General features: G+C 41.1%; 1 protein-coding gene across 1 annotated transcript in view; it reads right to left on the bottom strand.

Annotated features, from left to right (window-relative positions):
- Positions 1–3,376: 3,376 nt before the first annotated feature.
- LOC108681379 overlaps positions 3,377–13,689 on the bottom strand; it is a 28,332-nt gene continuing 18,019 nt past the window's right edge. Inside the window, exons 4-10 of the mRNA XM_047881409.1 lie at positions 8,650–8,909; positions 7,819–8,031; positions 7,101–7,249; positions 6,261–6,775; positions 5,389–5,477; positions 5,024–5,280; positions 3,377–4,895 (exon numbers count right to left, since the gene is read on the bottom strand). Coding sequence (XP_047737365.1) covers positions 4,259–4,895; positions 5,024–5,280; positions 5,389–5,477; positions 6,261–6,775; positions 7,101–7,249; positions 7,819–8,031; positions 8,650–8,909 — 2,120 coding nt within the window. The 3' untranslated portion in view covers positions 3,377–4,258. The remainder of the gene's footprint in view (positions 4,896–5,023; positions 5,281–5,388; positions 5,478–6,260; positions 6,776–7,100; positions 7,250–7,818; positions 8,032–8,649; positions 8,910–13,689) is intronic.

Below are 13,689 nucleotides of genomic sequence, written 5' to 3'. Positions count from 1 at the left end.
GATCTACCGGATTCTGGTAGATCATTTTGGCCTTGAGGTCTACCAGAATCCAGTAGATCTCAAGTTATCTAAACCAGAATCACGTAGGTTTCATATGATTTAAACCCGAATCCATTGTGTTTAGTAAATCTACACTTAAATTCAGTTGTTGGAAAAATGTGTCCACGTTGATTGTCGTCGGTGGTTTTGAGTAGCCAAAGCTCGTACACCCATAACCCAACCACTATTCTTAACCGTCAAGCTCTTTTGTTGCACAACAGAGCCGAACAAGGCAAGATAACTGTCATAACTGTCATAAATAACGAAGTTTTGTCATCATTTATACCTGTTTCGAGGCATTAAACATTTTTTGCGGCGCGGCAATATATCTGCGTGTGGCGACATTGAGTAACTTACGGTTAAGGGAACGACACAAACTGTTTCAAATAAGGCCTCGAACATTTGGTTGCAACCAATCACAAACTCCGTAAGGCTACTACATAACACGCATTTACCGACACAAATCATAGAGTTATTCAAAAGTCAACAATAGAGGAGCAGCAACAAGAAGCAGTGATTCGCAGGTAGGAAGGCCAAGTCATTAGTTTTAGAGTAGACATGAAACGTACTTTAGCCATGAGGTTCGTTCTTGTGTTTACCCATCCAAGTTCGTTGCATATAATTGCTGTAATTGAGGACAATTCCCATTGATAAGATGTGACATAATGCATTGATTTTGTACCGCAAAATTGTTTACATACATTGCGAAGAAAAGAAGACGATAATTCGTATATTAATACAAGATGACCTGCTGTATATTGATGTATATTGAAAGATAAAGATGACCTGCTTATATACATATATTACGGACAGACTTCTCGTCTTTTCCAGAAACGAAATTGAATGATTCTTATCCTTTGTTGTTTGATTAATAAATAATTATAGAAGAATCAAATGAGGGTTAAAACTTCTCAAGTATGATGGTTACGATACAAGAATGATTCGCTCATGATATAAAAGATAACGATACACGAATACAAAGACGAAGAGCAATATAAATTTATGAAGACCGACCCGGCAAGGCTCATTCTAAGGATTAAATTCAATGATGGTCAAATTCGATAGGATTCTGTGCTTTTGTAATCAGTCACAATATTGAGGACTTTCGGTGATCAAGATAACTAATAACATGTGTTGAGAACAAATTCATAGCTCAGTACAACATCATATGACTATCAGAAAAACTTGATCCAACAGCGCCCGACTCATAATATAATCATGCCGAAATACGTGATTCAAAATACAATATCAAGCAAAGAAAATACTCTAATTATTAAGGCACCTGTGTTAACCTAATTCAGTCCTAAACTTTTTAACCAAAGTCTACGACAAAATTCGAGTGATAATCTAACAGTTATGGAATTCCTACACGACATAGAAAAAATTCGACACCCGTTAATATGCACTCCCTTCTTAAGAATCTGAAAAAATCGTTACCTGAAGTGAGCTAAAAAAAAAGAAGCGACAACAATTTCTCATATTCAACTAGAATAAGAACAAGTTCATAATCAGAAAAACATTTCTTGAAAGAATTGAATGAAGTTTACATCTGGTAGATAACATTTCTGCCAACTCGGTGGGAGTCGAACAAGAAACGATAACTCGGTATCCGGGACACAGAAACTGTAGTAACTGTCAGGCATTTATTTTTCACCCAATGCATTGACTTATATTGAATTATAGTTGGTTTCTTCTTTTCACTTGTTTATGTCGGAGGACCGACTTCATTGTTTCATTCAGACGAGGAGAATATCAACGTGAACTTGCAGTAGATCTGAAGCCAAAAGTTCAACATATATTGTCATGCATTAATTTAGGGTATATTTTATTTATAGACAATTTGGTAAGTTTAAAATAATCACGAAATTAGTTCTCTTACACTCATAAGTCAAATAATGTCAATACACATGAAATTCAGGCATCCTTTAATGAAGAGTGTTTTCCAGACACATTTCAAACAAATAAAAAGATTGTGTTTCGAATAATCCGAGTACTTAATGCGTTTCTGGAAATTATACATGCGTTCATTTGAGAAGAAACCATTACCAGTCAGTAACAGCATTGTTACAACTATCTTAAATATTTCAATAATTCACATCATTTTCGCGTCACCCGAACCAACGGTCATTACAATTCGAGTCACAATGTACATGTACTCATGTCATACGATGTACAGTGCACAAGTACAGTTGTGACCAGAAGTTTGTTCCCGGGATGAGCATCACGAGGGTAGAATAATTATCACTATAAAACGGGTCCCAAACTTGCATTCATTTGGCACGTTAAACTATGGGCGTATCCAATACACCGCGCCCCATACAAATATTATTGTAGTCGCTCGCGTCAAGCGAATAATACAGCACTAGTGTTCTTTCATGCAAACCAAACAAATGAAACTAAAACATGAAGACTTTCCCACAAAGTTGGCCAAAACAATGAGGTTAGAGCACAAATTTTTTTCACATGAGCAATAGCTCGTGTTCAGACCCCATGATTTTAAAATTTTCCTATTGTAATCCATATTATTATTTCTAAAGTTCCTACTATCCAATTCATAGTTTATACTTAAATTTCAATGCTGCATCTTAATATTTAAAAAATTATATTTTTAGTTGAGTTAACATAATTTCATTTCAACCACTAGGCTTCTCGGGGGCAAGCGTTTTCAATTACTCTCATACTTGGTCGTTAGTAAAAAGCCAGGAAGGACTTGCCGTCTCCGCGGCGTTGGCACACAGAATTGGTCGCCTGGTGTATGCATCACATAAACAAAGGTTACCTACCGCAAGAACCTTGAAAATATCATGATCGTAAGAAGAGGGCGTGTTCAACTCTAAGTTTTCATATAACGTATTATTTTATTTTTCCTAGAAAATTTTTACTTATAGCGAGAATGGCCTCCGATTCGCTGACCTCATACAAATAAAGGAATTGTTTCCTCAATCAATGGTTTCCTAGCGTGTGATTTCCTCAATCGATTGCCCAACATCAACCGAACGCTGACAAAGTTAAATGTCACAATTTTCTCAAGCAGCAATAGAAAAGTTCAACAACTCTCTATGTAACAATAAAACGGTTCAATACTTCCGTATGTGAGAAGTATACGGTGTTTTACAAAGTTCAAATTGCACATTTTGTAAGAGAAGTTCCAGTCAGTACTTTAAACTCGATATTTCTAGCGCATTTTATCATTTCTGGAAAAAAGGCGCTATTGTGCTCGTCATGTCCGTCCGTCCGTCCGTCCGTCTGTCCGTAACTTCACGGACGGACAAGAAAATGAGCTCTCTGTCACTCACTGCAGTGAGTACCGAGTTATATTTGTTCTGAAAATTTCCGTTATTAATAGAAACATTTGCTGGAACTTGAAAATAAAAAGTCAACAGATAACGTAGGCATGGAAAATTCATTAACGAGCATGTCAAAAGAATCAAGAAGAAGTATGGAAGAAATGGACATTGTTTAAGAAACGAATCAAGATTGCAACAATTTCTTAACAAAAATTAATGAAAGTCGCCTTGAATCATGTAATCAATCTTCCCTTTCAAGATAAGTAAGAAATTTAATGCAATAGGGTTTCTATTTTTATTCTTCATATCTGAGACGTTTCCCATAAACGGACCTAAGCTATAGCACATAACAATATTACAACAGCTATAGTTTGAACATTTTATGTAGCTCAGTGCATAGAATTTAAGCTATACCGCATTTGTGTCCATGCAACGTTACATTTCCTCCTCATCGCGCCACCGTTTCTGTCGTTCGAACTCATCATTATTATAACACTTAGCGAAATAAATCAAAGTTGCTCAGAAGTTCTCTACCCACATCAAACTCTTATAATATTCATCCATGTTATTCAAGCCCTTGGCAAGAATCCACTGCAATTTGTTGCTTCCCTTGAATTCTTTTCTGATTTAATTCATTTCAATAGCATGAAATTCTTCCACTTTAGAAATAAATAAACTTCTTAATTCAACTGTCGCTCTAAATCTTCCTGAAGTAGAAGTAACCTTGTGTATATAATCCATTTCTGCCCTCACACGTTTTGTACACGTCAGTCTGTCCACGTCAACCACTTTTATCTACAGAACGTAATTGGCAGCGCAGTGGTTGGCTCGTCGACTGAACTAAGCTTCTTTTGTACAGTAAGAGATACTCGCGAGTCTTGCATCAGGTTTGAGTTTTCAAGCGACGGTAGAAAAAACCGCCTGACACTTCACTACCGACTAATTTTCGTTACGGGATTACGCTTGGGTTTGCTTAATTTGCTCATAATTTGATTTTTCACGGGTTTGTTAACACTGCCTGACTTCGGCGAAACATTTTTTAGAAGAGCAGAAGAGCGAGGGGCGAAGGATCCTTTAAGATGAGATGGGTGCCTGCGATAAGCCGACTCGGCCTCCGGTCTGTCCGGAGCCGAGCCTCCAAATTCAACTTTGACGTCTCGTCCGTCATCAAACCGCGACACGGAAGTTGGGGAAGCCATGGGGCTTCCTCCCTCCTGGGACTCAAATCGGCCTTTTTTATGCAGAGGCTCTAGAGTTTCCGAGCAGAAGAGATAGTCGTCGTCATTAGGCCCGGTATGGGTGTTATGTATTGGCGAGAAGAGTCTTTCCGAACCTTGTTTGAGGAAGTGAGTGTCTCTTGATCGGCTTTTGGGAGAATCGACAGTCCCGGCAGAATCAGGCCGCGACATGACTGGAGTTCGGAGGACTGGAAGAGGCGACCGATCGTCAGCCACGCGACCCATGAGCAACTGAGGCATCAAAGTCGTCGCTCGCGCGGCGAAATTTAGAAGAGCATCCGCCCCATCCACCATTTGCTGGAAGTCTGATGGCGAGTGGTGGCCAACCTCCCTGAAACCAAAATGTCATGTAAGCCAAAATTAACTGAAATACACTAATTACTTTTATTAAAATACAATCAAAGTTACTATTTAACTACCCATGAACCACGCCAAAGAGATCTGACGTGGGTTACGCACCCAGCGTCGCTCTCGAAGGACCCGTCGGAGAACGCCTCATCCACGCTGGAGGTCGGAGACCCGGCGTCCGTGCCCTTCAGAAGGGGCGCCATTCGGGCCCGGCCCCGAGCCCGGCCCGTGGACGATCCCCGGGGAGGCGTGGGTGGGGTGGACGAGCAGGGCGATGAGAACGAAGATGAAGTGGGCGACGAAGATACCAGAGACGAGCCGAAGCCGCCAGACGATGTCAATTTTTCGGGGAGAGCGTCAGTTGCAGCCTGAAAAATTTGCCTATGTAATATTTGTGCAAAACAATCATTTTTCTTAAATTTAATGGATGTTACAAAGGGAATAATGTTATTGTTACAGGATACACGATGACTCACCACGTGGGCGGCCTCAGGACGCTTCTTGTGGCGCCCTACGCCGTCCTCCTGCCGCCGCGCGACGCCCTCACGCAGCGACATCAGCGCCCCTGCCCAACAACAAATTATATGCATATGTATATTACTCCGTAAAATACAAATATATTTTAAAGAAACATTCCATTTTAAAAGACACCCAAAATTGTATATCACTCCGTAAAATATAAATATATTTTAAAGAAACATTCCCATTTTTAAAGACATCCAAAATTCATAACTTGAAAAATATCGAAAATTAGGGATGATTCTGAGATTGAGGTGTTGAATACTGATAAATTTAAACAATACCTAAGGCAAATCGTTGTTTGGTTGAATCGCAGAGATAGAAGAACAATTGGATTACTCCTAATTAAAGGGAGTAATTAATTTGTAATCGAGGGGGCAATTTAATGAAAAAAGTGAATAAAAATGACGATATGAAAGACCTTCCTTTAATCACGGAATTTGCATAGAATGTATAGCAACTTTGTAATGAGTCCAAAATCAATGTTTTTAAATTAATAATTCATCGAATGAAAACACTAATTCGTGCGCCAACATCAATACAAAAGTCTAAGTAATTACCAGTCATTGATCGCGAGGTTCAGTCACGAACAGTCATTAATCGCGAGTTTCAGTCACGAACAGTCATTAATCGCGAGTTTCAGTCACGAGCAGTCATTAATCGCGAGTTTCAGTCACGAGCAGTCATTAATCGCGAGTTTCAGTCACGAACAGTCATTAATCGCGAGTTTCAGTCACGAGCAGTCATCCCACGGAAGTCGCAATCATCAATCGCAAGTCCCTTTCACGCACACTCAATGCGCATCAACAGAAATTGCTGGGCCACTGACCCTGGAGGGGGGCCATAGCCCGGTGGCCGTGCTTGAGGGTGAGCATGGCCTGGGCGGCGTCCACATCCTCGATGCCGACCCCCTGCAGAGACTCCAGGCCCTCCAGCTTCTCCAAGTTAATATCCAAGGGAGAATAAGAGTCCCTATCGGAGGGGGCCGAAGGCTGGTGCCCGATACCCCCTAAACGGCGGGCCAGGAAGGGGAAGAGTGTGGGGTCAGGGGAGTTTGTGGTCGACATTAAGCCCGGGGAAGAGTTGTGCATGTCCCTTGGCAGCTCTGAAGCGACTGGGTTACGTTGATGTAGGCTTTTGGCGAACAGAGAAGAACCGGTGCAGGAAACGGGGACATTTTGATCGTAACTTTGGCCGGAAGAAGAAGTGGGTTGTGAAGTGCCGTTAAAAGGCTTGATTTTTGGACCGGGGCCGTTGCCTCCAACGGAGGGAAGATAACTTGCTTGAGGCAGTGGACGAGGCATGGCGCTTCCTATGCTTATCCTGTTGACTGATTCTTGGTTCCTGAAAATGAAACACAGTTTAATGAATTTCATGCTGAATCGAATTACTAATGCGGTTCTTCGGAGGGCACGACATTGCTGAGGTATTCGTTAAAATGGTGCACAGGAGTGCAGCCTGAACCTAGGTACTGACATTTGAGACAAATTTTTTCAACTATTCTTATCGCTGTAATTCCCTTCCATCAGCACCAACACCTCAACACTTGTGAGGTCTATTGACTCACCAATTCCAGAAGACGTTGGGTCTGGTGAATAAGCAATTCCTAGGGATGTTAATATAAAATTTTTCAGAATAACCAATTCCCAGTTTGGGTCAGATAAATTACCTGTTCCTGGGGGCGACGGCCGGTCTAGTGGAGAGCATGAAGACCTTGTCGCTGCCGCCGGGGGGCTGGGACGGGACCTTGCTGAGGCTCTGCAGGAGGTTGGGTCGGTGGGTCGGGTCCACCATCCACAGCGACCCTTTGCCCAGAGCCTAGCCAGGTCAAGAGGTTCTTAGTAATTGATGTACTCGGATTATCGTGCGATCGAAAAATATAAAGTAAAAGGAATATGTTCTTGACTATCCAAGATAAAGAGAATTTGTGGCATGAAAATTTTGTGTATGAAAAATGATATCGCAGCATATATTAATGAATATTCACATAAATGTCATTTAATATATTGTGATGAATCGCCCCCGTACGGGCCAAATCATCGAACAAAGCTACTTGAGACTGCGACCCGTTACCTGCCAAAAAGGTCCTCGGGACCCACAGGCGACCCGTTACCTACCAAAACTCCTCGGCACCCACAGGCGACCCGTTACCTACCAAAACTCCTCGGCACCCTCAGGCGACCCGTTACCTACCAAAGCTCCCCGAGACAAACAGGCAATCCTAAGGTCTTTAAGGCCCACAGGCGACCCAACTAAAGGTCCAAAGGCCTTTCTACCAACCAAAGCTCCTTGAGGAGACCCACAGGCGGAACGGTACCAAGTACCAACACAAGCTCTTCGAGACCTCGCAGGCAACCCATTACCTACCAAAGCTCCTTGGGACTCACCGGTGACTTGTCGACTTTGCTGAAGCATTTGTTGAGGCTGAGGTTGTGGCGGACACTGTTCTTCCAGCCTGCGGGCGCGGTGCGGAAGTACGGGAAGTGATGCTGCACCCACGCGTAGATGCTCTTCACGGGCAGCGCCTTCTCTTCTGAGTCCTCGATAGCCATGAAGATCAGGCACGAGAACGAGTATGGTGGCTTCGCGCACCCGTTCGTCTGCAACACAACGAATGAGTTAAAAATTCGATTTCGAAAAAAATATGCTGTGTTTTGTTGATGACAATTATAATGAAAAAATTGAATCAACAATGAAAATCAGACACGAGAATGAGTATGGTGGCTTCGCGCACCCGTTCGTCTGCAATACAAATAATGAGTTAAAAATTCGATTTCATATAAAATATGCAGTGTTTTGTTGCTGACAGACAATTATAGTGAAAAAATTTAAGAAACGATGAAAATCAGACACGAGAACGAGTACGGTGGCTTCGCGCACCCGTTCGTCTGCAACACAACGAATGAGTTAAAAATTCGATTTCTAATAAAATATGCAATGTTTTGTTGGTGACAATTACAGTGAAGAATTGAAAATAATGATGAAAATCAGACATGAAAACGAGTACCGGGGCTTCGCGCACCCGTTCGTCTGCAACACAATGAATGCTGAAGCATTTGATTTCGTTGAAAATATGCAATATTTTGTTGACAACAATTAAAGTGAGTAAAGAAAAGCTGCCGAGCTGCCAGATGGTATCTCTGGCAAATCTTAAGACCTGTAATCCTTAAGACCTATAATACCTGGAATCTCCCTCCACAACCTACAACATTACCGACCTGTTGGGAGGATGTGAGCAGACTCTTAGGTCTGCTCGGTCCCACGGAGTATCCTTCAGTCTCCAGAGGATCGCCGGCGTCGTAAGTTTCATCGCCGTAGTCGCTGGTTGGCGACTCGGCCTTCACCTGACGCGGTGCCGGCGGGTGTCGCTCGGGCAGCCCGCGGTAGAGGTTCATGGCTGCGACGTCCGGGTCCGGCGACGCGGGTCCGGGACAGATGGACTTGGACGATGAGAGTTTCACAGGCGATAGCGCGGTGCCTGAAACGGGAGGAAATATTCTGCGTGAGATTTTTGTCGTTCTTCCAACGTCATGAATAAGGCTGCCGATGACTATTGTTACCATAATTATACACACACAACACACTCCTCGTCCCACCCGGTACAAGAATGAAACAAACTTATTTTTTGTTTTGAATAGACAAAATAAAATATCAATAATAAAACGAATGATGTCCAGAAAGTAAACGCAGTAATATATTGACTATAAAGTGACAAGTGTTGTCAATTCACAATAATTGAAAATGACAATTATTATACAAAATTCTTATATATCCGAAAAAACGAACCTGCACTATAGTCTTACTAAGCCATAAATTAATATATCCACCAAAAACATGCCCTATAAATACATTTTGCGAGATGCATGACCTTTAAATGAACGCGAATGTTTGATTATTAGAATTACTAATAAAACGCCTCATAATATAAATGGTATATAATCGTAATGGTATATAATCCCGGTCTATCTATACTACAGATTATCGAGCCTGGGCAACGCTGGCAATTTTCAGACAAAGAAGAATTCCGAAGTTTCTCTGATGAGGCGAGTGCGAATTTAATGCAAACATGACGCGCATATCACAGCCCTGGGAAAATCGGCTCCTGTCGCCACGCACTGCACAGCTACGCATTGTACTGCACATCACAGTCTTTTTCTTTCCGGAAATTGCACAGTTATTGCACAGTTATTGGTATAGATAAATTATTGGACAATGATCCCCTCTTGGAACATGGCTCAGCGCTGAGATAACTGAATTCAAAGTTTTCTCTACTTTCTCACTAAATTCGGTACCAGTTTTTTTTTTAAATTCACCCATATATGCACACAAAAGTTTTTATACAATGAGGCTGGATCCTGACTCTCTTAAGATTATAAATTTGATCATAGATTTGAAAATTATAAATCGTTCATAAATTTATAAATGTATAATTGAAAGATTAAACATTATAAATTCGATTATACATATGCATATTTTTATATATATGCATATTTTTAAATGGCCTTAATTTCTTAATAAAAACATGCATGTGTTTAAATGATTTAAGTACCTATACCGTCCTCAGTAGAGCGGCACTTCCAACCCAAGTGAACTATGTCGTCATATTATGCCGTTTAATGCTTCTAGTGCTAGTTTATTACTATTATTATTACAAGAAGCAAATTGTAGTGGAGTCTGGTTCAGCCGAACTTCGAGGACACTTTTCACATAAGTTTGCTAGTGAATAAATAGATGTTTTACTAGATGCAAAGCGTAAAACACTAAACGGCATTGAGCAAATCAGGTACTATGCCTTGAAAAACCTCAATCTGCAGAGCACAATCACCAACCAAGCGATATGATAAGGCAGCCTAACAAACATGTCGCGTCAGTGCACATGCAAACATGTGGGCCTCTTCTTTGAGTGTCATCAACAGCGCAACGCTAATCACGATATTGAGGTTAGGTCCAGAGGCCATGCAACGATGATGCTAGGCCGGCTCAGTGAAAACTCTGTCTCAGTGACTATGTGCACTGTTTACCTAATAATGTTGATCATGAATACGTGAAGCACAAACGAATGAACAGGAAATTAACGTACTGACGATCGATTCTTATTATACAAAGTCACATATTTTACGCCTTAAATTAATTATCGGTCCCATACGCTTATTTTGTTCATATTATGAACAGTTATTTAGCATCAACACTGCAATAACCAATAGACCAAAACAAAATTTCCGTTCTTTCAAATTTACATGCAAGCAAGTTCACCACCTCATGTTTAAAACCACGCAATTTAATACAAAATAACATTGTAACTTTTTTAAGTTCTGGCCAAAATGTCAGAACCAATACATATTCTACCAAAATATCACTATTTTCTTCAAGGTAATTCAATTTCCTTTATAAGAAGAATGGTTTGTTTAGAGCGTGGAGATTGAGTGCAGAGATGTCACAAAAATATTTCAAAATTATGAGCTACGTCATAACCATATCATCTACAAACATCTGGTAGGAATAGCATTGTAAGCAAGAAGACGCACGTAAGCAAGAAGACGCACAATAGCATTGTAAGCAAGACAGCGCACGTATGCGCAAAAAAAACATCTGGTAGGAATAGCATTGTAAGGAAAGACGTACATGATAACACGACGAACACGCATGATTTAGGCGCATGCAAGACAGCGCCCGTATGCGCAAAAACGCAAGAAAGCCGCAGGGTCGCGCCTGCGCATCGTGCTCTGCATGAAAGGTCAGGGCAGCAGTTTATTCCAAAGCTTAACGTGACTTACTTCATCCTACTCCCACTTTGAAATTTCATAATTCATATTATTTTTTAGTTAAGGTTACGCAATTTCATAATAACGAATAACATGTACGTAACTCATGGGTATCTATAAAATCAAACCTTGTTCTCCGTGTCCATAGTAAGATAATTACCTTAGTTCTGGTAGTGATGAAGCAAGAATGTAATGAATAGTAATCTATACATTTGTCAGAAATAGTTTGTAGGTGATTGAAGTCTCTCACCGCCATGATATAAAATTATTTTTAATGGTCTTTTTGAGCGCGTATCCACGATATTTATCGCGTCGGTATATTACCAAGATCGGATAAATTATCCATAGTGAAAGAGTAGTAAGACATTGCAAAACTGAGAGGATAGGGATAAGACAAAAAATTTCCAGTATATTTTCCAATGTCCACTGATACATTTAATTAAAAAGCAGAAACTAGTTTTTTTATATTTTGAAAAAAGAGTCAATTGGGAGTTCTATAAATTCATGGTATCTTTGGGTTTGAACGGCTCAATGATTCATTAAACATGCCTATATGCTTCATTATTATTATAAACGGGATAACAGACAACACGATTGAAGGGATTCAGGATAACGGGATTCTAAAATTGCAGGGATTATCAAGCCTGGGCAACGCTGGGCTAGCCTGCTAGTGCACTATTAAAATGGATCAGGATCACTAGAAATACGGAGCTGCATTCATTCTAGATTTTACTCAAAGCAATAATTAGAAATATGTTTGTTTTTTAATTGATTTTACTCTCTAATTCCTTGGTTTTTGAACATATTTTCTTTCGACGTTCACTCAAAAATAAACTAAAACTGCACGTGTGTCTTCCCGAGTGCAACTGAAATTCATTGTTATTTTATGTATCACCCTTCATTGTTTTTTTGTGAAGTCATTTTATCTTATTTAAATATTACCAATTAGCAATACTAAATATCAGTAATTATTAATTAACATTTTTCATCAGTGCTCATCAATATAACATTCTCATAATATCAATCCCTCGCCGAAGTGAACTTTTACAGTTCAACAGCGTACGCATTTAACGCCTTTTCTCTCCGCACAGAAGCATGTTCGCGTTATTGGCGGCCAATAGTCGCGGGAATATTGGCCGCCCCTAAAACGTCCTATAGCATTACACGTTCACAGGCGTAAGGTCATGTTACGCAGGCTGGCGTACATATTACGTAGTCTGACATATATATTACGCAGTCTGGCATACATATTACGCAGTCTGGCAAATGTAAGGTAACGTGAGCTAATGTTACTCACAGGAGTACTCAATACAGCTGCCTGGCAAATAAATGAAACTATTGTACCTCACAAGGGTACTCTAGCTATTAAATACACTAGGCAAATACACGAAACTAGTGTACTCGTACTACTAATTGTTACAGTTTATGTACGGGAATATTTAAAGATATCGACTCACTGAAGATATCAACTCTGTGTTCTGTCCTCGCTTCCCACGCGGTTTTCCCATAAAATCAACGACAATAGGAAAGGGCCACGTCGACGCAACGAACCGATTCAACACGCACCAGCGCAACACGCACCAGCGCAACACGCACCAGCGCAACACGCACCAGCGCAACACGCACCAGCGCAACACGCACCAGCTCGCAACACGCATCAGCGCAACACGCACCAGCACAACACGCACCAGCGCAACACGCACCAGCACAGTTGACGTACGAAGCTCAGCCCTGAACACGACACGCGAATGCATCCATGGCAACTATGACAATTATATTTAAATAAACCGTAGAAATTTGTCTCATCTAGAATTTTATTTAATTACTGATTGGAATTAAAACTTTCAATGTTAATAAAATATCCGAAAAGGTTCAGTAAGATATAACAAGCACACAAACTCCGAGTAGTTGAGTTCGTACGTCTGTCAGACATGCATTCCTAGACGTGACCTCACATGTGTGTTGTCGTACACAACGTCAGTGCCTACACACACGCTTACGTGCCCACGTATACGTACCACGCACGCATGTAAGTGTTCATGAACACCATCACGCATTCGTGTTCTTTACACGTTCTCATGAACACGCTATCACGCATACGTGCTCAGAATAACATTACACGTAAAGGTTATCTCGTCATTACATAAACGTATACCTACGTAAACACGTACACATCAGGCACACATGTACACGTATCCCAAGACACATCACGTACACATGTATACGTATTCCACACACGTGCACGTCATGAAACGCACACACGTAGAGAAAGTTCCGAGTCTGGCTTGGCATAGCGCACGCGACGCATGCCTGCTAGACCAGCTGTGGTGACTAGACCAGCTGTGATGACTAGACCAGCTGTGGTGACTAGACCAGCTGTGGTGACTAGACCAGCTGTGATGACTAGACCAGCTGTGGTGACTAGACCAGCTGTGGTGACTAGACCAGCTGTGATGACTAGACCAGCTGTGGTGACTAGACCAGCTGTGGTGACTA

This window comes from Hyalella azteca, unplaced genomic scaffold, assembly GCF_000764305.2.
Source record: "Hyalella azteca isolate HAZT.00-mixed unplaced genomic scaffold, Hazt_2.0.2 contig7882, whole genome shotgun sequence".
Classification (NCBI taxonomy): domain Eukaryota; kingdom Metazoa; phylum Arthropoda; class Malacostraca; order Amphipoda; family Hyalellidae; genus Hyalella; species Hyalella azteca.
Note: the sequence above shows the minus strand (reverse complement) of the source record. Positions and strands in the feature narration are given on the sequence as shown.